The following is a 27143-nucleotide window of genomic DNA, read 5'->3' on the forward strand; positions in this document are numbered from 1 at the left end:
GAGGCGCAGGCTGCATAAACGAAACTACTACAGCAACTGAACAATAAGGCAAAATAGAATATAACAATATTATTGAAGCAATCTAAAGATGACGTATAGGTTAATGTTATCTCTATTTAGTCATTTACAGGTCTTAACCAATTTTTTTTTTTTTATTATTGTGAAGTGTCTATTTTTCATATTATTATAAATAGTTTATGTTTGTTATTAATATTTTTACTGTTATTACATTGCATGTCAATGATCATGACATGTTTTAAATGTTCATCTTACTTCACAAAGATCTTTGCAGCCATGTAAGTCTATATTCACCTTTTAGCAGCTCATATTTCAAGTGGAACCTTTTAGTTCACAGTTTTTTCAGCAACCTTTGACAATTTTTTTGAGAGAAACCTTGTGATAGATCTTATTCATAAACATATATTCATACAGTCATCCAGTCAAACCTAAGCTTTTAAAACAACTAGGACTGACAAAATGTTTCACTCCACACAACTGAGCCATCTATTGACAGATTACTTTCATACAGTATGGGCACATTTAACTGATCGAAAGTGACATTAAAGATGTTCATGCTGTTACAAAAGATTTCTAGGCATATCTAATAAATAAATACATCACAATATATATAAAAAGCTTATACATTAATAATCACACTTATAATAATAAGACATTTTTCTATAATTAGCAAATTAGAATGATTTCTGAAGGTCCGTGTGACACTGTAAGTGACTGTAATAATGCAATAAATTAAAATATTAAAATATAATTAAAATAGATTAAAATAGATAAAAGTTTCCAAATATTTCATATTGTAGAGATATTTAACACTAGTACTGTTTTTACTGTATTTTGATCATATAAATTAATCATGAGGGACGTTTTTCAAAAACGTAAAAAATGACCCGAGACATGTAAATGACACGTTATACTTTATTATATTTTCAACCTGCCCATCATTACAAGTATATATCGCATTCAGGTTTAGGCATTACAAATGAAATGGAAATACAAGAAAAAAAAAATTTATATCTGTATTTGAGAAAGCGTTTTCTAATAAAATAATAGATGAGTGCCTGGAGTATTTTCATCGTGTGACTACAGGCGGCAGTCTTGACCTTATTGAAACGATGCATGCAGGATTACAATTATTCCGGCAGGTGGCGCAATGACTCCATTAATACATTTCAGCTAAGCTCATAATATGAAAACAATATGTTTATATGCAAATGAGCTTTTTTCGACATTGCAACGCAGTTTAGAGCATTTAAATATTGGGCATATAAAGATTATTCTCAAATTTTAGAATGACAAATTCTAGCTCAAAGTTCACATTTTGCATTAAATATTTAATTAAAGGACTTAATATATATATATTTATATATCATAAACAACATGCATATTCGCATAAAAACAAAACGCTCCAATGGTCCACAGGGCTCGCCATAGCTCACTTTTTTTCTTTTTTCTTTTTTGTGGTCCAGAGCTCAAGCACGCTGCACCTCCCCATTACTCCTCTCATAAACATGGCTGAACTGAACACGGACGGTGAACTAAAGGACTGAAGGGGTCTGCTGCAGCAGCACAACAGTACTCACACACTCTCTCTGATTCAGACGAGAAGACTGAACATGACGTGAACGTTTACAGCGGGAAGCTAAAGCAGCAAAACTTTGAGCGTGACAGCCGCTAACGACGAGACTTCAGCGGGACAGACCACATCCAGCTGAGATACTACTGCATGCAAAGCACAGACTAAATACTGCCTTTGCATTCATGGAAACTATGCTTTTAAACACATCGTCTACTGAAGAAACCCTGGATTTAATGCTTTGAAGTAGCCCGAAACCGCTTTAAGAGTTTAAGGCTGCTCTTATATGCACTTACAGTTCGCATTTTTGTCATATCTTCCCGCTTAAACGATGTTCTCCGGTAAACAAACGAAGCCGACTTTTAAGTCTTATCTTCCTCCACTTCAGGTGAGTGAGACACTAGCATGCTAACGACTAGCAGCTAAAGACAGAGTCATCATAAACCTTTACTATTCTGCGCTTGTAACGTATATGTATGTTAAGAAGACTGTCACTCCATATGTTTGACATCTGGACGACTGCTAACTTCGTAGTCAAGACTTCACTTGTTTTGATAGTGGTATCCTCCGTGACTCAGGTGTCAGCTGTTCAGTGGTTACTTTGTTCATGACTTTTCGTCCAAAATGACCTCAGCGGTACCATAGGATAAGATGGAGCTGGATGCAGTCCTTTAAGAACAGTGTGCATGTAACTTACTTTCAACTTGTAGCATATTTAGATACAAGTTTAACATGTGCAGGACGTTGATGCATTAGCCAATGTGTTACTAATGGAAATGAATGAATGAATAACATGATTTCTAACTCATGGAAGTTTTGTGGAAGTAATAATAGGAACTAGTGTGTCAAAATTCCCCATTGACATATAGACACAAAAACATTTGGCATTTAACCCAATGCAGCATCACAGATCACTAATTCGCTGAGACACAAAATTTGATCATTTATTCACAAAACCTGATTACAAATGTTGATATTCAGATCAAACGACAAATTGAAGAAGAGGATAGCCACTTATTAAATGTGTTGAAATGAGATTTTGTGCCGTATTGTCAAGATAATTTTTTTTTAAGTGTAAAGATCTACATTGTCTTGCATACTTGAAAGTTATGTGATATTAAGTGATCTTAATCTTTTACACAGACTGATTTGAAGAAAAGTCCTCAACTGCCCATCAAGAAACTAGAAGCGAAACTTTTACCAGGTAAGACAGAAAAAAGGTGCATCAGTTCTTTTGGCAGACAACTCGTAACCTTCACAGTGTTGGGGTGGTGTGGCTTAGTAATTGAAGATTTGGTCTTGCAACTGAATGTTTGGTTCGAACCCTGTTGGCCTGCTTCACAAAGCCAGCTTCAGTCGCTATCCAGATAAGTTTGAGCGAACTCTGGTTTTTCAGGTTCAAGAAGATGGATTGTTTTTTACTTGTGTTCGTCACCATTATAAGATCAGCTGTGAGCAAAGGGACATATATCGAACGCAATAAACTCACTCAACTGCATTTCTTAAATTTTCTTACAAATTAAATTCTCCAAATTAAAGTAGTTCACAGCTCAAGCAATTAAGAAGAGCACAGACAATCATTAAATGTGTTGAGATGAGATTGTGTGCCATCTATGTTCAGGAGAAAAAATGTAAGTGTGAAGATGGTTTGGTGATTTGAAGTGTTTATTGTTATTCTATCATTAATGTATTGCATATAAGCACCTATATTTTCAGAATTAATATCCATATTTTAATTTATGTAAATATAAATACAAGCTTTACAATACATAATGCTTTTAATTGAACGTATTGAAATTATTAATTAACTAAATTAACTACTCACTTTCATTTATAAAATGAGAAATGTTCTTTTGAGCCTCTTGAATTTTTGCGACCGCAGCAGTATTTATTTTCTGTCTCATAAATGCATTTAAATTCATGATATTTTCAACAACCGCTTATTCTTCAGCAGAGATGTGATCTGTGTGAGTCGAACTGATGCTCTCCATGTTTCATGTGATTGGCTGTTCACTGCAGTTGGCAAACTTTAAAGTGCTCCCGCTCCCAAGTAAATCATAAACACTGGATCAAACCCTGAATTGACTGAGAATGTTTATGTTGTGAAACCCCTGAATCTGATCTAAGCCGGTTTGGTTATGTCAACTCTAAACCTACTCAGAGTTTGTTCAGCTAGCTTAGTGTAGCAGATAATGAATATGCTGGTTCATGAACTGTGGTTGTTCTTTTGTAAATTATACAGTAAATTACTTTGGATCAGAAAGTGTCTCCTGAATAAGAAAAAAAACGATTTTTCATAATTTGGTAGTTCTGTCCCTTTCTGTTCAATCTGCCACATCTTGGTACATTGTCGAATTAACAGAAGGCCGCCTATTAGTTTCCATAGCAATCCGTTGTCTTTTGCCCTTTTCTCTATTTTCACCATTGCATCACCAATCAGCTTCTGCTATTGTGAAGTGAACATTTGGCAGGAGAGAAGTGTGTGTGTATCTTATCCAACATGTTTCCTGCAGTTGTGCAGCCTCTGAATTTTTAATGCGTGGCCTTTCATAAAGAGCCTGTGATCTGCCCTGGTTTGTTGTGTTTGGGTTTTGATGACAGCTGAAGTGTTTATAGAGGATCTGTGACGCGCCAGCTTCCTCTAGACAGCATTTTAATGACACCCTCCATTATTTGAGAATTGTAAATAAAGCAGGTGTAAGGATAGGAGGATAAAATTTTTTGTTTTTGAATTTTTCACTGTCCACACTACAATGCGAAGACAGCATTTTTAACTCTATGCATTTAAGAGAGCATCTTCAGAGAGCCACCTCAGTGTGGACTGAAGGCCAAAACTCACAGAAAAAGATGTTTTCAAATGCTTCCGGATTACTGTAAATTTTAGCCTCAGACCTGTTTTGTGCATTGCATTAACTGGTTCATTAAAAGATCAAACTCAAAAGAATGGTATAATTACGAAAAGATCCAAAGCTATAATTTGATTCAAAACAAAAAATCATAATAGACTAATCTTATCTTTTCTTTTGTTTTTCACTTTTTGAAGCTTTGAAATTGTTTGCATGGAAAAGAGTGACCAGTGCATGGTGCCTTCCATTAAAGAAAGTCATATTGGTTTTGAACAACACGAGAGAGAGTAAATAATGAAATAATTTTATTTACCTTTTCATTAACATTTGAATTAGTTTAGCAGATGAATTGATCTTTATAAGTGACTTAAAAATGAGGACAATTAAACCAACAAAACGGCAACAATATGTAAGTGCTTTGTCAAATCACAGTTTGTCTAACGTTAATTACATGTAGCAAAGTTAAATAATAGATAATAGAAGAAAAAATATATTTCCATTTCTTGAAAATGTCTAAAGACTGCTCGGGTTGAGTCCAGCGGGTCATTCCACCAGCAGGGAACAGTGAAGGTAAAGGTCAGTGAAAGGGATTTTGTGCTTCTTTAGTATGGCACCACAATGCGCTGTTCACATGCAGAACGCAAGCTTCTGGAGCACAAAGAAGTCTGAAGTAGTTTAGGCATATATGGGTGCAGAGCTAGTGGTTGATCTGTAGGCAAACATCAGAATGATAAACTGAAAAATCAGCTTGTTTGGCTCTTGTTTGCTTGGCTTTAACACATTCAAAACACTTCAAGAGGTCAATATCATGAAGACGTGTCTGTAGGACTTGGATTCTGTTCCATCATGGTTTTAAAAAAACTGTTCCTGTATGTCTTGTATACAGTAATTGTCATTGCCAAGCACACTTGAATTTGGGTGTGTACCCATCTACCTTTAATCCTAATGTCCTGGTTCTTCTGAATGAAGGCTTCATGTCCTGACAGGTAGTTTCAACCTCAGTCTTATAACTGTGAGACTTTGCCTTTTGTTCAGTCTTAACCTTTCTAACCCATGCAATGTCAGAAAAGCTATTTCCAAGCCATTGACAACACACATCAGCTCCGCCTCTCTGATGGTAGAGGTTTTAATGCATCTGGACAGTTTCTCTGTTCCTAGAAGTGTTGGGAAACACACAGAAAGGTGACTATAGTGCTGTGGTGTCTGGAGAAGGACTCTGCGTTTAGGCGTTCACTCCTTATAATTAAGCCACATAAGATGAACCTTCCCTGTTTCCAAAATAGATGTGCTGTGCATTTTTTTAGTTCCTCATCTAAAAGTAAAACAAAACTCCCTTGTCACTGTGTTTTGTGGACCGTGATGATAGTAGGGTGGCACACGGTGTGGTGAAGTTAGGCCTTCCTCTTTTTTTTTTTTACGAAAGTATTTACTTTTATTTAGCAAGTACATGTGAAATTGAGCAAAAGTCACAGTAAAGACATTTATAATGTTACAAAAGATTTTTCAAATGAAATGCTGTACATTTTATGAAATGCTGTAAAATACATATTTCCAGAAAAACAAAAAACAATTTTTTTAATTTTTCAAAAAAAGTCTGATTTTTACTGTTTAAACTGTACTTTTGCTTAAATAAATGCAGCCTTGGTGAGACTTCTTTCAGAAACATACAAAAGGTCTTACCTACCCCAAATTTTTTAATAGTAGTGTATCTTGTAGGTCTATTTACGATAAGTCAACATGGATATAATGCTTGCAGTGGACATACAGTATAATAATTAATTAATGCTTCTAGTCTGTCTTAGTTATTCTCTAAGGATTGTTTTAGTCCTGCATTTGGTGACATTTTAGTAGAATGTATCTATTCAGGTTGACCTCCTACTTGACTGCTCTATTTAAATCTCTCCACTGCTCTCTACACACAGTGCCCAGTGGTGCCTAGTCATCTCAACAAAACATGCCCATTGTCTCATGAACGGTGTTCTTTTACAAACCCACGTACACATTCTCTCTCTCCCTCTCCTCACTCTCTCTCTCTCTCTGTCAGTCTCTCTGTTTTTCTTGTTATCATGTTGCACGGTTGAATTTACGTGTAACTTTTGCAGCACAATGCAACAAGAGAGAATCCCTGTTCCGAACTTGAGCCGACTTTAAGAACAACCTGTGCTACACTTGCAGTATTCAGCATCTTCTGTCTGTGCTTTAGCCATCAGCACTATTTTAACTTTTAACTCCACTATAATTGCTGTGCACATTCAAAGCTAAAAAAAAAAATGTAACCAAAAGTGTACTGATAAAACATGCAAGCCACCTAAACACCCCTTTCTAACAGGATGTAAACACAGGAAGCCTAATCACATGACCATAACTAAATATTTGATGGTGTGATTTTTAGGTGCAAACTGTCTTTACCTTGTGATGGGTTATTTAATCAAGTTGTTTTAATGTCAAGTGTGAATTATTAATGCCATGTCTCTGTGATGTATATACTGTGTAGATTTAATGTGATCGAGTTAAAATTACCCTACTGTTCAATATTTTGTGGTTGTTAAGATTTTTATTTTTATTTTTTTTGAAATAGGTCTCTTATCCTCAACAAGACTGCATTTATTTGGTCAAAAATACAGTAAATCAGTAAACTTGTGAAATAATATCCCATGTTAAAATATTTTCATATTTCATATGAATCATATTTTTTGGAAAATTTTATTTTTATTTATTTATATATTTTTATAAATAAACAGTTTAATGAAAATAGAAATGTTTTGCATTACCAGTGTCTTTACTGTAACTTTTGATAAATAATGGATCCTTGCTTCAAAATCTTGGTTGTGTGTGTGATAATGTCCCAATATAAAGTGTTATTTAAATCGTGCAATGAGATGTGATTTTATCAACTGATCTTCAGTGGCTGTTTATTGATTAGTCAGTAAACGAGTATTTCAGTGTGAGGCGGTTTGGCTGTAAACACAGTGCGTCTGCCAAACTGCCATCTGCATTTCCTTCTCATCAGCAGTCCGGCCTGATCTTCTGCTGTTTACTGGTGGATCAGAGAGGATGAGCTGCTGGTTAATCCCACTGAACACACACACGCGATATGTAGTTATGGCCATTTACAGGCCAGGCTGCATGTAGAGCAGAAGAGGAAGTTGTTTGAAACTTGCGAGTGGCCGTGTGTGTGTGTGTGTGTGTGTGTGTGAATATGTGAGAAGATGTGTAATACAGATTGTGGGTTTTCATACTGAGGTCTTAAAATGAGCTAGAAGACTTTTTTTTTTTTTATCTGCACACTCACTGGAGTGATAAAATAAAGATAAAAAAAAAGTTTTTAAATGTATTATAGGTTCAACTGAAGACATTTAATTTAATTTAACTTAATGCATTATCAGATTAACCCAAATTAGTTGTGGATGTTTATACTGAACTTTCTCCAGAATTCTGCAGCTCAAATTCCAAGCAGCTGTAGTCATAAGCTAAATGTCTTTCTTTGAAAATCGGATGGCTGACCTACTGTCTTGACGTTTATTGAGGCATTCAACAGTATTGTGCCTGAGATGCAAATGCTGTCACAGGACCCAGCCTCCATCTTCGCTAGCCTGCTCCCTGCCCTGCTGTAACCCCTGAAACAGGCCCAGCTGTGAGACAAACACTCAAAGTGCTCACAGCTGGAATTTGTGTTTTCTTCTCCCTCACTCTTCCTCTCAGCAGCTTGATTCTTCTTCTCCAATATACACAAATCTCTGTTCATTTCAGGCTCTTAATGTGTCTGGATGATCTTTAGAGTGAAGAGAGGAAGTGCTATGTTTAGAATGAAGCAGAATGTGGGTTTCTTTATTTCCATCTGTGTGCCTTAAGTTCAACTAGAGACGGAAGTAGAGATGTTGGTCATAGCCAACAATTATAAAAACCGTGTGTGAATTAGAAATGTGCATGTTGGTTATTTTGACTACTCAAGCCCTTTTTTTCCTATTTCTTTATTTATTATATAAGCCCGCTCTGCAGTTTTGTCATCTGCCGCTTCAAGTGCTAAAGTGATTCAGACTCAGCTGTCAATGTTTTTATCGTTCCTTTGCTGGAAATTAGTTTCTTTTTTTGAAAGGGTTTATTATAACTTTTTTTAGTTATCATTACAGTCATAGTCCTTGGCATAAATGTCTCTTTAGAATGACATTAGATCCGTTCTAAATATGTTAAAGCTCAGCATAGACTCTAGATTCACTGGCACATGTGAGTATTATTAGTACTAACAAAATGTCACTGTGACCAACTGGTACACCTGACTTTGAACTTGAGCTCTTCCTGTTTGTGTAAAAAAAAAAAAGCCAACGTTCATGACTCTCTCAGCATGCATGTGCACCCTCTGTACATGGTAAGAGTTAATGTGTCTGTTAGTCTGCACAACAGGCCATTTCTTTTAATAGGGCATCATTTTTCTGCCAACATGAAAGGAGAGTCACAGGAGAGGGCTTTCGCTGCAAAGCTGTGTAGCCCAAGTGGTCACCAGTCCAGAAGTTACTACTGAACTAATAAGAAACTGCTGCTGTATTGTGGACACGTACCTGGAGTGGACTATAGAATAGAACAAATCAATAATACACGTTAAACACAAATACCAGCAGTTCCTTTTAATGTATGTTAACTATATAAGCAGAGTTCAAAATTCAGCTAATCATCCATTGCTCATCTGACTGTGGTTTTCCTTTCACTGAAATTCACTTCCTGATTCCCTCATTACAGGTGAAATAGTTGTGAACGAGTCGAACTTTGTAAGGAAGTGCATTGGAGCAGAAAGCTGTCAGGATGACCTCTGGGGCAAACTCGTGTGTACTAACTTCAAAGTTTCCTTCATTGCCCATAATTCCCTGGCACAACAGGTAAGCACAGACTTCTCTGAGAGCCAGTCCTTTTTACTGCGACAATAAACCGTGATGAAATCATAGAATATTATTCAACACAAAACTTGTTTTTAGTTAATAATATGACTTTTTATTATTTGGTCTCACAACTTTAAAAAAGAGAAATAAATAATAAATAATAAAAAAAATATATATATATAATGAAGAAAAAAATATATAGATTACAATTAAAAAATGTATCTACATAGCTGAGGAAAATAAATCAATAGATTTGTTATAATTTGAATATATTTAATTATTTATAACTGGTCATGACGATGTTTTGATAGTGCCACAGGGCTTTTAACATTTTGGGGAAATGAACTACTGATGACTTCCAACTAGAAAGGACACACTTTATCTTTAAGTACTGACTAAAGCAGGTCTGCATTAGATATGTAAACATATAGCTGAAATACATTTCAGTTTAACAATTCATATAATATAATAATACGATTCCTTTCATATCGGTGTCATGAGTATTACTCCCTACTAGACTTTATAAACTGGTCATATAAGAAGGGAAATAAATTCAAACAGAATTTCAATTCTGTCTTCAAGACCAGTCATGCAAAAGAATCCAAAGTTCTTTTCCAGACCGGTGAAGTCTGCTACACATATTAACTTATATAGCCACTCCGTCCTGTTATGCAGCTCTTGAGTTAAATAAGTTAAACGTTAATAATCTCCCTCAGTCAACAGATGATCAGCTGCTTTCCTAAAGAAAGAAGGTGAATTATTACAGGCCTTTAAAGCTCATACAGGTCACCTATTACACTGGTTCATACACAGGCCAGCTGTAGCTCATGAGCTTCTCTTTACTGGATAATGTCAACAAAAAGATGAATGAAAAATGACCCTTGTCTTTTTATTGTTTCCAGAGATTCCAGTGCACCCACCGCCTCTTGGGTGAGCACGATATCCCGCTGGCCTGTGTGGAGCAGGTAGTAACAGGTAATTCAGCAGTACATGGACACACACTCCACCACGCTTCCCAACACCTGCAGACCACCTGTTTTTTTGCTGCTGTTTTCTACAGTCAGTTGAATCACTATCAAAGAGCAGCTCAGCACGTAAGCTCTAGTCAATGCACTTGATACATAAATAATACAACTCGACTGAATAACCCAAAAACTCCAAACCCCCAAAAATCAGATTATCAACATTATCAAATCAGTTAGCAACTTGTGCAATATGCTCTCAAAAAATATTTTGTGTAATTTCATACCAATAGTAAGTACTTTTATCTGTTGTTGTTTCTGATTTGATATATGCAAATAGTCATTAATTATCCTAAAATTATGTAAGCATTATTTCAAGTCATATTTTGTAAAGTTGTGATTCATCTAGTTGCTAATCTGGTTAATTGTTTTAATTTAAATATAGGCTTTTCCACTTTTTTTTTTTTTACTGCGATCCTTTCGTCCAGAAATCTTCCATAGATGTCCTGGCTGTGTGAGATAAATGCCTGAGGCTCCACAGACCCTAGTTTGAGTAACACGGCTCTATGAAACTCCAACCATGCTTTTAATAGCCTAAATGAAAATGTTGTGAGGCGTCTGACTGGTCAGACCCTATGCAGCTTTATATAGAATGTCTCCTTGTTTTTAAAATCACTGGTTTCTTTCTTTTATTTCTTTGGTTGTTCTCTCTATCTCTATTTTTTTCCTACTGTACCTTGGTGCCCAGTTCAATCTCGCTTTCTGTCTGTTCTCCTTTTTTCTTTTCGTAAACTGCTACTACATTTGTGTCCTAGATGACTGACTGTAACCCAGTTGGCTGGATTTTTCTGCGAGTGATACAGTCAATTGTGACTCTGTAGCATAGCTGCAGAACCTGTTTGGGTGGCTGCTTTTAGCATAGCTGTAGAATAGATGAGCTCATCCAGCCAGACTGCAGCCTGGGTCTGGCCACGGTTAATCTTGTTTGTGTTAGATGCTTGCACTCCCCTCATGCTGACTTAGCCCCCCAAGTGTTGAATTGCTGTGCTGAACAGATAGAGCATGAAGCCTGCTTCTTTTCCCTTTTTTTTCTCCGCCTGTCTGTGTGGCTTTAACAAAAGACCTTTATGAGAGATTCAGGCTTAGAAAAAAAAACACACTGCATGCTCTTTGAGGCTTCAATCTGTCAGTAAGGCACGCGGAGTGACCTCTAGAGTCTGGAATAGTGCCCTTGGAGGCTGTCTATGCTGTATTAATTACAGGACTGAAAGCTCCAACAGACCATACCTGCTCATAATTGTTTCTTTTTTTTTTTTTCCTTTTTTTTTGATGTCACATGCAAGAGTAGGCTTCTCCTAAAAAAAATATTTATATGCTTTTTAGTTCGTCTTCATGAATACAATTTAAGATATTTTTGGATGAAAACCATGAGGCTTGTGACTGTCCCATAGACTGCCAAGTAAATTACACTGTCAAGGTCCAGAAAAGTATGAAAGACGTCATCAAAATAGTCTATCTGCCATCAGTGGTTCAACCGTTACGTTATGAAGCGACAAGAATACTTTTTTTATGCGAAGAAAACAAAAATAATGACTTTATTCAACAATTTGTCTCTCCGTTCACTGTAGGGCCATTTGGAGAATATGAGCTGAACGCAAGCAGCGTACGCTCTTCTGTGTCAGCCGCACTGTACTACGGTGATGCGGAGAGACACAGTGGAGACAAGTGTTGAATATAGTCCTTATTTTTGGTAAAGCATAGATTGTACAGTGAAGTGATATCATCATTTTTCCATATCTCATCTTGAAAGTTATTCTGCACATTTACTTTAAAACTTAAGGGGCACAATACGTATATTTGAAAATTATTCATTTACTGCTTATGTGTAATAATGTTGGCAATGTAGTGATTTGATTTGATATTAATAATACTATAGGCTTTATATGGTACATTTCCTCACTCAGCTCATTAGTGGATATACTTACTTGAGTAGAGGAACTCATTCTGTGGTAAAGATAACGTCTCATGTTCTCTAGAACTCCAAATGTGGAAAAACGGAACAAGTGGTCTTAATTAGAACTTCTGTAGGAAAAGAGAACTTCACAGTCATGATTTCTTGTGATTTAAGATTATTTTTCTGAATATTGTGTAATACAGATTACACCCCGTCGCTCTCTATCACGTGTAGAATCCAATAGTGAGATTAGTAAACTTGGTAGTAAGCACCAATGACACGTAATGCCTCTTGCCATATCACAATTCTAATTCTTCATCATAACTGTCCTCTAACTACTTTCATTATCAGTAATGCTTACAAAATCAAACTTAGACTTTTATGTGTGTGTTTTTTTCTACAGTGAATGATGTTAAGGGGAAACAGAAGATTTTAGGTTCCAATCAGAAGCTGAAATTTAACCCTACTGAGCTTATCCTCTACTGCAAAGACTTCCGCATCATCCGATTCCGCTTCGATGAAGCTGGACCCGAGAGTGCTAAAAAGGTACAAGACACATGAAATCATTAACCTCGCATCCCCTTGCACACTCCCACACATGCTCACACACCTCTGCGTTCCAGGCGCTTTTTGGATTAGTCTGAGAGAGAGATTAAGGACTATTGGGTTTGACAGCAGCCCCCTGCTGGGTCTGGTTGTTTGTTTTTGTCCCTGAAGTAAAATTGTAAACATTTACAAGGAATTCCTGCATATTATTGGATCCTCTCCTGGAATGAAGTGGAATTATGAATTCTATTAATCTCAGTCTGTGTTCTGTCTTTTTGTGTATGCGAATTGATTGCATTTTGTTTTGTCAGTGTCCTACTTAAGCTAGAATCCATTCCTAGAACTCTAGGCCTGTGGTGTTTCAGGAAGTGAACTCTTCTCTCGTTGTCTCCCCTTTCCTACTGAGAGGTTGTAGGATGAAGGGATTATCGTTTGTCTTTTTACATAGACAGCAATGCTTTCATCCACCTTCTCTGTCTGGTGGATACTGATCCGACTGCAGATCCTTTAATGACAAGTCACAGAGAAGCCAGATTCATCTCTTCCTGCTATACCCCGTCATACACACGAGACACAAACCAATGGCATGTGGTAGATTCTTACTCAAAGATCATTTAGATTCAAATGGGAAATTACTTGGTAAAGTTCATATGAGCCATTTATTTTCTTAAATTTGTCTATTCACCGATTTGTGGAACGTTGCAGTAATAACACTCTGGGATTGTTTAGTTGACAGTTTAATCAGTCATTCACAGTGGGGGAACTGGTTCCTCTCATGTGACTTCTCATGTTTGTTGCAGTTACTCCTTCACATGCACACCACTTTAAAGGACCAAAACAAGCTCAAGGGAAGCAAAATAAATTTTATTCACTGGTGTTAAAATGAGATTTAAAAAAAAAAAGAGATTTATACATTATTTAATTACATCATTCAATTTTCTTTCCCTAAAGGAATACTTTTGTTCAGACATTAAATTGATCAAAAGTGAGAGTAAAGACTTGCATAAAGATTCCTGATTCAAATAAATGCTGTGCTGTTGTCTGTTCAACTTTCTTTTCATCAAAGAATCTTAAATTTCAAATGTATTTAAATAGAAAACTGTTACATTGTAAATTATAATATTTCACAATATTACTGTTTTTACCATCATTTTGATCAAATAAATAGCTGGCTAATGTATTTTGAAATATATATTTTTTTCTCTTTATTTTCATACGGTCTCATCTGATTTTTATATTTCACAAATCTTTGACAGAAAAGAGAATCAGAATGTTGTAAAATATGTTCAAAAATTTTCTTTATTTTAAAGGTGAGTTATATATTTTATTTTTCCTTTCCTCAATGATAGGAGTTAAAAGGCCAAAAACACATGGCAGTGGTCAAGCATATTGGAGTGTTTTGAAAGCTCACAACAAAACCATCAGAGGATCTCTGCCTCATAAAATAAAGCATGTCCTGTTGAGGAATTTCTCTCCCTCCCGTTATACATGTGTGCCATAAAGCAGATAAAAAGAGCTCTTTATACAAGCTGATCTGATCATAGCATGAACTCCGAGCTCTGTGACTCACACCGGCCTACAAACCCATCCTGTTGCTTCACAACAGCTGCTGTTGCCTGGCAATGTGGAACTTTGTGTAAAACGAACATTCCACATTGTGCTCCTGTCAGAAGAGGAGGACGGCCTCCTGTTCGTCATTCCTGCAGTGTCACAAGCATGACTCAGAGCCAGATGCATGGCTTCCACAGCATCTTTAGAATGAGTGTTAATCATCATTTATTAGTCACTGGAATGTCAAAGGCTACAATTCATGCTGTTTATGTTTTTGAAAAGTGGAAAAGGGAGTTTTCCTTTCAGTAATAGGAAAAAGATGGTGAGGGAAGCCAAGCTTTTCACCTGCAGTTACCCACCAAATACAGGGGCCAGGCCCCAAGGGGAATAACTAAAGGTATAGAAGGAGTGAAGTAAAGGGGGAGGAAGAAAAAAAGAGGTGCCAGAGTTCAGCTCTAAACAGTCTGCCAGCTCCCGAGAATGTGTGAAGGAAGGGGGAGAGAGAGGGGCAAGAAAAGCACCACAAAAAGCCCTTTGAGCATGGCTCTATCTTTCTGAATGCTTAGCAAACATGCACATTTATCCTGAAGTTTTATCCCTGATGCTTTTGTTCCTCAGTGCCAGTGAAAGCTAAACTTTAGTGAAGGAGCTTACGTGAAGGACGAGTAGAGTGCGTTTCCTTGACAGCCGTTGCAACGCACAATGCTTATTCCGGTGCTATTATTATGTCAGAGCCTAAGGAAATCTGATGCAAGCATGTTTCTAGGCATCTCGGCTCTGATTGGACTAAGATGGAAGTAAATGTCAAATACTGTTTTTGGATCTGTTTTTGAAGGCAAGACGCCATTGTGTTTCTCAATTTTAATGTGTCATTAATTGCTGAGTGGAATGAATGCAAAGGCATTTAGGAAAAAAGAAATGGGGAAATAAAACTGGGTAATTTTATAATATCCAGTTGGAAATTCCAGAGCTGCTTTTCAATTCACATACCTAATGTGTCATCAGTCTGTACAGTTGTCATTGTTAATTTCCAGCACTTTTGTCCCTAGTGCAGGGTTTTCTTCTTTAGAGTTTTCATTGGAAAACACTGATGGCTAAAGTATGTTTTGTACTTTTACCACTACTGACAAGCATTAAATTCTTTGTTTGAGAAACACAAGATTTAAGGGTCATTCACACAGAGTGTGGTTTTGAGTAAAAAATGCAGGTCAGTGGAATAAAAAACCGGTAAAAGTGGAAATTCTTCTTTATTTGTATGCCATGTTTTTAGAGTGGTGTGTCTCACACACAAGATGCTACTAAAGACACAAGCTCAGTGTTTAAACATGTCTAACACATCTAGCATATTTTTATATAGAAAAACAACAAAAAATGTTGTTTTTTTATACAAGGGAAAGTTCACCCAAAAAAGAAAATTCCTCCAAACCCTTAAGACTTTTGTTCAAAACACAATGGAAGCCTGGAATCTTTTTGGTTTTATAAAAAATATATTTTTAAATAAATCTATTAATAATATATCTATATTAATAATATAACTGGCGCATGGTCTAAAGGGGTTGTCCCTATCTCTTAATGAGTAATGGGTGTTTTTTTGGCGTAACATGCAGTAAACCAATCAGAGTCTCATCTTCCATTCCCTTTAAGAGCCTGTTGCGCTGGTGCCATGACAGATTTGCTATTTACACGGCAGAATTTGGCAAGCGCAAAGACATTTACATTTACATTTAATCATTTAGCAGACGCTTTTTTCAAAGCGACTTACAAATGAGAAAAATAGAAGCAGTCAGGTCAACAAGAGAACAACAACAGAATACAAGTGCCATGACAAGTCTCAGTTAGTCTAGTATAGAACGCATAGCCAGGTGTATATATAATTTTTTTTTTTTTTTTTTTTTTTATTAAATGAAAAAGACAAGAAAAGGAAAAGTACTGGTGTTAGTAGGTTAAGTGCAGGCGAAGAAGATGAGTCTTTAGATGTTTCTTGAAAATGAGTAAAGACTCAGCTGTACGAATTGAGATTGGGAGGTCATTCCTGCAGCTGGGCACAGTCCAGGAAAAGGTCCGTGAGAGTGATTTTGAATTTCTTTGGGATGGCACCACAAGGCGTTGTTCATTTGCAGAGCGCAAACTTCTGGAGGGCACATAGGATTTAACCAGTGAGTTTAGGTAAGTTGGTGCCGTGCCAGTGGTCGTCTTGTAGGCAAGCATCAGTACCTTGAATTTGATGCGAGCAGCTGCTGGTAGCCAGTGTAACCTGATGAGGAGAGGAGTAACATGAGCTTTTTTTGGTTCATTGAAGACAACCCTCGCTGCTGCATTCTGGATCATTTGCAGAGGCTTGACAGTACATGCAGGAAGGCCCGCCAGGAGAGCATTACAATAGTCCAGTCTGGAGAGAACAAGAGCTTGGACAAGAAGTTGGGTTGCTTGCTCTGACAGGAAGGGTCTAATCTTCCTAATGTTGAATAAGGCAAGCCTGCAGGACCGGGTCGTTGTAGCAATGTGGTCAGTGAAGCTTAATTGATGATCCATCACAACTCCTAGGTTTCTGGCTGTCCTTGAAGGAGTTATGGTTGACGAGCCCAGCTGTATAGAGAAGTTGTGATGAATCAATGGGTTAGCTGGAATCACTAGTAGTTCAGTCTTTGTAAGGTTAAGCTGAAGGTGATGGTCATTCATCCAGCTAGAAATGTCACTCAGACAGGCTGAAATGCGAGCAGCTACCGTCGGGTCATCAGGCTGGAATGAGAAGTAGAGTTGGGTGTCATCAGCATAGCAGTGATAAGAAAAGCCATGCTTCTGAATGACAGATCCTAAAGATGTCATGTAGATGGAGAAGAGAAGTGGTCCAAGTACTGAGCCTTGAGGAACCCCAGTAGCAAGGTGGTGTGACTTTGAAACATCACCCCTCCAAGACACACTGAAGGATCTGTCAGAGAGGTAGGACTTAACCCACAGGAGAGCAGTTCCAGAGATTCCCATCTTTCTGAGGGTGGACAGGAGAATCTGGTGATTAACAGTGTCAAAAGCAGCAGACAGGTCCAGTAAGATGAGTACCGAGGATTTTGAAGCTGCTCTTGCTAGTCACAGGGCTTCAGTAACCGAGAGCAGAGCAGTCTCAGTTGAGTTGCCACTTTTGAAGCCAGATTGGTTGCTGTCCAGGAGGTTGTTCTGTCCAAGGAACATAGAAAGCTGGTTGAACACAGCCCGCTCAAGTGTCTTTGCAATGAATGGAAGAAGGGATATCGGTCTGTAGTTTTCAAGAAGCGCTGGATTTAGAGATGGTTTCTTGAGCAGTGGGCTTACCCGAGCCTGCTTGAATGCTAAGGGAAATGTTCCAGATTGAAGAGAGGAGTTGATAATGTGAGTAAGTGAAGGTATGACTGAAGAAGAGATCGCTTGAAGGAGGTGAGTGGGGATAGGATCAAGTGGACAAGTAGTAGGATGATTGGACAGGAGAATTTTGGAGACGTCCATCTCTGAGAGTGGGGAGAAGGAGGATAAAGAGTGTGCATCGGTCATTGTGAAGTTTTCCTCAGTCTGCGGTGTGGAGAATTGGTCACTGATGGATCTTGTCTTATTTGTGAAGAAAGCTGCAAAGTCGTCCGCTGTAAGAGTCGATGGAGGAGGTGGAGGCGGCGGATTAAGAAGAGAAGAGAACAGAGGACAGATCACGTCTCTGAGATAAAACGGAGCTCCAAATAGATAGCCTAATTCTGATACATGCGATGACTATCCATTATGACATGTAGGCATATATATATATTTAATATATTTATAATTGATTAATTAATTTATTTATTTAGCCTAAAAAAAAATCGTATGCATTGCAATCCTTAAATTTTTTTATATTTGGCATGTTTGTGTGCTGCTGTGCGTCCCTGTGTTTAATAAGCACATAAGTACGTGCGTTGCGGACCCGCCTATACTAACACACTCTTTAAATAACAAAGAAAAAACATTGCAAGACTTTAGACCAGGTTTGAGTCTATGGCGCAGTCTGTTTTCAGCTCATTAAAATATCATTGTGCCAGCAATGTGCCTGAACACATCTCTTTTTTTTAGACCAGCATGCCAATGGGCGCAAAAAATGAGCACAAATGCATTTGCTAATTAAACGACGTGGTGCTGGACGGGAAAATGTGAACGGCGCCAGACTGAAACTAGCAAACACACTTGCACTGCAACTTGCGTCGCATTGCGCCAGGTGTATTATAGGGCCCAAAGTCTCATGGGTTTGGAAGAATTTTTTGTTTTGGGTGAGTTTTACCTTTAAAATGAAATGGTATGAAAACATTAGTGAGTGAATGATGACAGAATTATCATTCCCTTTCCAAAGTGGGACATCGGTCATGTAGAAAATATGTTCGTTATTTGAGGACTAATTTGTGAGATATGTAAGACACAGCAAAATAAATACTACTAATGTTGTAAAGGTGAAAGTCCAGGCCTAGCTTGAGCTCTGTGCACAGTGCTGTTGAATGTTTCCATGCCTGGATCCAACAGCTGTGCCAAGAAAAGCTCTTCTGAATGAATAAACGGGAACTGACCAACAGGTGTTGCAGGAAAACAGATAAAAGAAAGAAAAATGTACTGTATATCAACCATTCTAGCAATAGTTTGTGCCTAGAATTTAAATCAAGCACTTCAGGTGGTGTTTTCCAGTGCCCTGCCTGTGGCAGAAGTATTTATTATGTATGGATTATTTCAGCACATGCTCATTTTCTCTTCCAAATCCCTTTTTAAAAGATTAGAGTCTCACTTGTAATGGAGCATTGATGAATTTGAGAGGGTAAATTTGTCTGGGAACATTTTGTTAGTTAATGTCAACAGTTGTATTGTGAGACGAAAGGAGGAATTTATTTAAAGGACATTTCAGTTCTGTTTTCTGAGGAAATTACAGTGAATAAGTGAAGGTCATAATGTGAATGAATTATGTGCTTTCACAGGTTTGTCTGGCCATCGCTCATTACTCCCATCCTGCTGACCCACAGCTACTCTTTGGCTTTGAATACGTAGGAAAACGATATCATGGATCAACAGGTAGGAAAACACTCATGCGGCCGTGACAGCAGATTGTTTGCACTGTTTCCACAAGAGCTGCCAAATTGAGTTGAGCTTTCCATACATTCAGTTTCCCTGCAAGTCAAGACATGAGAAGACTTTCCAGGGAATGCAAAGTGCTCATGTTATGAATAGCAGGCCCTATAATAAGATTTATATGGCTGCTATTATTGTAACATGTAGTTTTAAGACATGACAGAATGTAACCTGATCCTGATCAGAGGAGCATGTGACGCCAGCACTAATGCCAACCTAATGCATGCTTTCAATATTTCTTTCAATGTAAAATGATGTTAAAATATGTCGTTTAACTAGATCTGAAAAGGGCTGGTTTACTACCATTCAAAGTAGTTTGGGATCGGTTCATTTTTAAACTGTTTTTAAACTAAGTCTCATTGTCACAAGGGCTGATTAAAAATAAAATAAAAACAGTAATATTGTGAAATGTCATTACAATAAAAAGAAAAAACTGTTTTAATTAAGGATGCACCGAAATGAAAATTCTTGGCTGAAGTCAGGTGAGCAAAATTAAAAACTGGGCCGAAGGTCAAATACCAAATACTTTTTTTTTTTTTTATGTAATTAATTTCTGTAATGGCAAAGCTGACTTTTCAGCAACTCGTTCTGATATGCTTATTTGGTGCTTAAGAAACATTACTTATTGACAAAAAATGTAAACAGTGCAGCTTAATATTTTTGTGAAAACTGAGATATGAATTTTCCAGGATTCCCTATTAAATGGATTCAATTCAAAAGAACAGCATGTATTTGAAATTTGTGTGAAATAGAAATCTTTCGTAACATTATAAATGTGTTTACTGTCTGCTGTTAATGTATCCTTTTTGAATAAAAGTATTCATTTCTTTAGAAAAAAATCCTACTGACCCTAGACTTTAGGTAGTATGTGTACATTACTACTAGTATGTGTTATTTTATTTTTTTTATTATTGTTTATGTATTATTATGATCTAATTATTACAAAATATATATAGTATAAGTCCTATTTTTCACCACTCATGAGTTGGCATCCCTAAGCACCTGTTTGAGCGTGTACACGTGTGGTTTTTACAGGTGAGCGGGTGAACGGTGTTGACCCTGGCGGGGGGCTACAGACCCCCCTGTTCGACTGCTCCTCAGACTGGGACAGAGAGATCAAGCGTACTGGTGCCTCCGAATGGAGGGTGTGTACCGTAAATCAAGGCTATTTCATCTCGCCCAGGTGAGTTTACATGTAAATTGTGGGCTGTTTTGCAAACAGCTTGTCTTATAAGCGTCTTACACTGAAGATCATTGCTGCGTGACTCATAACCTTCATGTAGAAAGGGAATGTGACAGAAGCACAGGTATGAGTATGTGCAGTACAAACTGCTATTGTCAAACGGAACTTGAATTAGTCATCCTAATAAATCTCTGCAAAAATGAGGATAACTGATTTAATTATGACCGCTTCACATAAATCTGCTCAGACAGACAGGAATGTTGTCCTTTCTGCAGTAATCCTCTGGAATGAAAGCACTGATCTCACTGATCCACACACAGTTCAGTATCAGGTCACTGTGTTTATAAAATTGACACAAACAAGCGTCACACATTTGGTTACGCTTTACAGTGTCAGGAGCCATTTGTGGGAAATTGAACTACTTTTTCTGTTGTTTGCAGTCTCCCAGAGTTCTTTGTGGTTCCGGTATCTCTAGCCGATCAGGATCTGAAGCAATACGCCTGCTGCTTTTACTCCCAGCGCATCCCGGTGAGCGCCTTTTACCAGACTGGATTATTGGTTTTGGAGTGAAAGGAGAGGAAATCTACAAATCACTTTTATTACCCCAGTCTGTTTTGCTCGAAGTCAGAGAGAAAGTCATCAGTTTGTGTCTTGATTAAAAACTTTGCAGAATGGGAAACTATCTTATTTAAGCTCCTAATAGTCTTGGTAGATTGACTTGCTCTTAATAGTTGTGAGTCAACCATGTGTGTCAACATATGTAGGCTAATATCAGACATTTGTAGAGTATTTTTTAGATATGTGTGTGAACTTTGTTTTGTAGTTGTGGTGCTGGAATCACTCCAGTGGGAGCGCTCTGGTCCGCATGTCTAACATCAGTGACCCGCAGCAGCAGAGGAAGGTGGAGCAGCGGTAAGAAAGAGAGAATTGCAGTCTAATTAAGAGATTTGTTAAGGTGAAATGAAACCGTAAGTTTAGGTTCACTTCAGCTGATAATATACTACCGTATTTTCCGGACTATAAGTCACACTTTTTTTCATAGTTTGGGTGGTCCTGCGACTCATAGTCAGGTGCGACTTATTTATTAAAATTAATTTGACATTAACCAAGAGAAATGAACTAACAGAAAACATTACCGTCTACAGCCACGAGAGGGCGCTCTATGCTGCTCAGTGCTCCTGTAGTCTACACTGAGCAGCGTAGAGCACCCTCTCGCCGCTGTAGACGGAAAAGTTTTCTCTTGTTTCGTGGTTCTAAATAAATGCGACTCATAGTCCGGTGCGACTTTATATGTTTTTTTTTCCTCGTCTTGACGTATTTTTGGACTGATGCGACTTATACTCAGGTGCGACTTATACTCAGGTGCGACTTATAGTGCGAAAAATACGGTATATAAATAGTTATTTTCCCAAATGTTATTTCATGTCTTTGGAAATTGTATCCAATGTTGTTGATCGTGCTTGTTTGCTCGTCTCCGATCATTTGGCAACATAAACTCAGTAGGGTTGCCAGACCTGCTCAATACAGACAGTCGTTTTCAGAAAATGTGGTTAAATCCTCTGTGTTTCTGCAGGATTTCCAGTGCCATCACTAAGAGCCACCCCCTCCGCAGTGATGTCTTCAAGTCAGATTTGGACAAAAACCTCCCAAACATCCAGGATATTCAGACTGCTCTACTGAAACTGAGGCAGATTTGTGTTATAGGTAATCAATAGCCTGCTGGAGAAAGGGTTGATCGAATAAGACTTTAACGCCTTAAGAAAATCCTTACCAGACTTATTCATGTTAATTATTTAGCTTGAGATGTTGTGCCAATACCATAGACTGTATAAAAACATGGACGTATTGTCCGTGACGTCACCCGTAGGTTTCCTATGAGCGTTTTTGAAGCCAAAAGTAGGCGGAGTCGGCCATCACCCACTTTGCAGCATGTCACAAATCTAAACTGTAAACACAAGTGGTCACACAGGAGGCGCATTTAAGAAGTGTCTTAATACCCGATAGAAATGACATTGGCTCTAATGCATCTTATGCTTGCTTCTGTGTTTATATGCATTTGTAGATTCCTTTGAGGAGTCTGAAGAGAAGTGGCTGTCATCCTTAGAGAGCTCAAGATGGATGGAGTATGTCAGGTATGATTGAGAAACACCCAGAAGTCACCCAACTGCATATTTGACGTCTCAGCTTGTGCAAGAAATGATGGCAACAGGCATATATTTTGGTTTGTGCATTCTTAGGTGTTTATTTAGGTCTCAACAAACCTGTTGATGCTGTGGTATGCTTTTTTTTTACAGGACATTTCTGCGGCATGCAGTAGAGGTAGTCTATATGCTGGAGAGCAGACATGTGTCTGTCATACTTCTAGGTAAAAAAAAAAAAAAAAAAGCCCTTTTACAAATAAATATTCCTTTAAAAGAATAGTTCATCCCCCACCAAATTAAATAAATAAATGTTAAAAATGTACTATATCTTGGCTGGCCTGAGGGTGAGGACATTCTCAGCAGATTTTTATTTTTGAATGAACTATTCCTTTAATTGTTCTGCTGTCTCTTATAGAGAAATCTAATATCTCAAATGTGATGTCTTGTAAATCTTATGTGAAGTGATTAATGATCTTCTGCATTCTGTATGTGTGTGTATACAGAGAAAGAGGATCGGGACCTGAGTTGTGTGATTTCCTGTCTGGTGCAGCTGATGTGTGATCCTCACTGCAGGAGTCTGCACGGCTTCCAGGGTCTGATCCAGAAGGAATGGGTGATGGCTGGGCATCGGTTCCTCGACCGCTGCAACCATCTGAAGAAGAACGACAAAGAGGAGGTTAATGCAGCTTATAGCAGTTAAATTACAGTATCTTGTTTGTTCATTTATGAGGCATGCGTGTGGCCTACTTCTTTCAAATATATGAAGGTTTTTTTTCCCTGTTAATATGGTTTCTTTCTGCAGTCTCCTGTGTTCTTGCTGTTCCTGGACTGTGTGTGGCAGCTGTGGAATCAGTACCCAGCAGCCTTTGAGTTCACTGAGGTGTACCTGACAGTGCTGGGGGACAGTTTGTGGGTCCCCGTCTTCAGCACCTTCCTCTTTAACTGCCCCCGACAAAGAGCAGAGCACAGCAGGGTTAGATCCTTTTTGAACAATTTTAATTTAACTTTGATTAATTAGTTGCGATTATTAATAATTATTCAAACCTGATAGTTCTTGTTATAGTTATCATCCTTAGTCCCAAAATCAAATAGTTGAGCACAGCAGGGTTAGATGCTTGTTGGTTTATTTAGTTAAACTAATATACTATATATAATGATACATTTATACATTTAAATGTATATTTAATTATAAATATAAATTTATACACTAGCATTTCGAAAGTTTGAGTTCAGTACGGTTTTGAAATATTACAAAAAAAACATCTTTTATCCTCACAAAAGCTGCATTTATTTGATTAAAAAAAAATCATAAAAAACTGTGATTTATTGTGAAATGTTGTAGGAATTTGAAATAAGTTAATTACTATATTACAGTCTTCAGTGTGACAAAGTGACAACAGATGTGTGCTTTTTCAGTATATTCAAAAATATATTTTATTTATTTATTTTTATAATTCTTTATTAGCAGCAGTCATCAGTTCTTGCTTAAAAAATTATTAGACCTAATTGTAGGATGTTTATTTCCAAAGCAATATTGATTTTTGAAAATTTACACATCATTTTGTCTAACCCTCAAAAAGCCACTATCTTACATTAGGTTATTGTAATATCATATCAAGTCACAAATATTTGTCATTGTACTTATTTTCTTTTTCTTTTTCTAATTTTACCTCTTTTAGTTGACGTCTCCCTTTCTCTGTCTGTTTGCCTCTTTCTCTCTTATCTCTTCAGGATTTCGCAAGCAGTAAGAGTATTCACCTGGGGCAGGACCAGGCTCTGTGCTTTCCTCCGGTGTGGGACTGGTCTCAACAGTTCAGTCTTAAAGACCAGACTCTCTTTAATAATCCCCTGTACGTGGGCAAGATCGCCACCTGTGTGCAGAACGGCACAGTGAAGACATTCACACACAGACGCAGCAAGGTGAGCTTTTTATCTCTGCTAGTCTGTATACAGTAGTATTAGTGTCTCTAAGGTAAAACCAGTCAACAGCAAAAGATAACGAGGCTGAAAAACAGAAAAAATACTTAAGCGGTTCACCTTGAGCAGAAATGGTATTTATAATTTCTTTTCCTGCATTCCTCTGTATTATTATTGTTCCAAAACCGGTTTGAGTAGAAAAAAATACAGGTTAATAACATTTTCTTTGCCTATAATAATAATAATTATAAAGTTCAGTGTTTACTTTAATGAAAAAGAAAAACAAGAGTATTGGTCTGGGATCTTGTGCTTAGACAGCCAATAGAGCATCATCTTTTCTAGATTTTGGGAAAATTTATGTGTGTGTATATATATATATACACACACACACACACACACACACATACATATATATATACTGTCAAGGCTTCAGAGACATCAAATAATTTTTTGAGATATTTAAAAGTGTTTGTTGCATGGTTAAAAAAAAATGCTACTCGTATGCAATTGGGTTCTGAGAGGAAAAAAACAGCCTAAATCAGTGACTTAGCTATGATGAATTTAAAGCTAAACGCAGAGATTTTACTTGTTGGATGCGTCAACGTCTCATTTGCCTTGGCCGTACTGCTTAAACTCATGATCGGTTAACAGAAACTCAAATATCTAATGAATGATAAAATAACTGGTTAATGGCCATTTCAAATTTTCGATTCTGTTCAGAACTGTTTAATTAAACTGTTTATTTTTTTGTTTCTGTTTCTGGTTTCGTTCCTGTCAAAATGTTGTCCATTTCTGGTTCAGAGCCCTGCAAAGATAATGGTATTTATTATTTATTTTTGGCTTCTTCCTCAGAAAAACTACAGCTCCACATTGCGGGGTCTGCCCTCTGCTTTGCGAAACGGCTCGCTCGGACCGAACGACACCCTGTCACGCCGGAACTCCCTCGTGTTGCGTCTCCGTTCTGATTTGTCTCAGGTGCGGGAGCAGCAGGAGACGCCATCGGAACGCTTCGTTCGGGACTTCTTCTCTCGTCCTGTCGACCTACAGGGCCTGCTGCTCCCCCAGCTCCTCCCATCTCACCTCTCTGTTTGGAAGCTCTACTTCCTGCGCTGGGTTCCCGAGGCACAGATTCCTCAGGGCGGCCCCATCACCGCCTTCCACAAGCTCTCGGTGCTCACAGACGAGATTGAAATGCTCCAGAACCAGCTGAGGCAGTACCAAGGAGCAGCAGGTACTCCTAACAACCTGCACACGGAGCACAGCAAAATGTACTTCAAGGCGACTTCGACCCCTCACCAGCCCCCTGCTCCTCCAGAGTACCTCAGCTCTTCATTCCCTTTCTCTCCTGTGGGCAACCTGTGTCGCCCCGGCGTCCTGGGGACTCCTCTCAGCAAGCTCCTCAACGGAGCCAAGATCTGGCTCTCTACGGAGACACTAGCTAATGAGACGATTTGAGGGCAGAGCGCTGGGATAGCACTGTGAGGTCACACAAACAGGAAGATCTTGTATTATTGAGGTCTCATTTGGAATGTGCAGGCTTGTGGTACTGAGAGTTACCTGGACATCAGTCTGTTGAGCGTTGACCGTCAATGAGGGGTTGTTTTTGCACATGATTGAATATAAAGCTCCAGTCGCACATCTTTCTGACTTAGGATTGTTTGGATCGGTTGTACACTGCCTGTGTGGACTTTTCTCCTTGTGTTGAAATATTTGAAATATTTTTTGTGTGGAGCTTGTGGCATTAGTTGGAAAGGAAGTAGAACTGGTAACACTTTATATTAAGGTTCAGTTTGTTAACATTAGGTAATGCATTAGGGATCATGAACTAACAATAAACTGTTTTTACCTCTAATATAAAATTTCCATGTGAATACACATGCTACCGTTCAGAGTTTTAGGGTCAGTAAGTTTTCTATTTTAATGTTTACTCTTATGACAGCAGAGGTGAATTTTCAACAGTCATTACTTTAGTTGTCAGTATCACATCATCCTTCAGAAATCCTTCTGATATGCTGATTTGATTCTCAAAAAGCATTTTTTTTTATTATCGGTTATTCATGATGCATTTACTAATATTCATTTACAAAAAACTTAAAAATGACAGTATATGTAGAAATAACATTAACCTGGTTCTTGATACCTAATGCATTAATTGATGAGCCAAATTAAACTTTATTATATGTGACCATGGACCACAAAACCAGGTTTATACATCGCTGGAAGCTGAATAAATAAACTTTCCATTGATGTATAGGACAATATTTGGTCAAGATACAATTATTTGAAACTCTAGAATCTGAGGGTGCAAAGAAATGTAAATACTGAGAAAATCGCCTTCAAAGTTGTCCAAATGAAGTTCTTAGCAATGCATATTACTAATCAAAAATTACGTTTTGATATATTTATGGTAGGCAATTTACAAAATATCTTCATGGAACATGATCTTTACTTAATATCCTAATGATTTTTGGCATAAAAGAA

General features: G+C 37.7%; 1 protein-coding gene across 1 annotated transcript; it reads left to right on the plus strand.

The window, feature by feature from the left end:
- The first annotated feature begins 1461 nt into the window (after positions 1–1461).
- On the plus strand, positions 1462–26608 carry mtmr10 (myotubularin related protein 10). The gene is made up of 16 exons (XM_026267347.1): positions 1462–1979; positions 2735–2795; positions 9172–9308; positions 10211–10283; positions 12628–12770; positions 19271–19364; positions 20457–20604; positions 21045–21132; positions 21428–21516; positions 22178–22308; positions 22667–22736; positions 22899–22969; positions 23249–23421; positions 23548–23718; positions 24477–24665; positions 25515–26608. Exons 1-16 carry the CDS (start codon positions 1923–1925, stop codon positions 26115–26117), a joined length of 2298 nt encoding a protein of 765 aa, XP_026123132.1. The 5' UTR covers positions 1462–1922; the 3' UTR covers positions 26118–26608.
- Positions 26609–27143: the final 535 nt, after the last annotated feature.

This window comes from Carassius auratus, chromosome 7 (genome assembly GCF_003368295.1).
Source record: "Carassius auratus strain Wakin chromosome 7, ASM336829v1, whole genome shotgun sequence".
NCBI classification, from domain to species: Eukaryota; Metazoa; Chordata; class Actinopteri; order Cypriniformes; family Cyprinidae; genus Carassius; species Carassius auratus.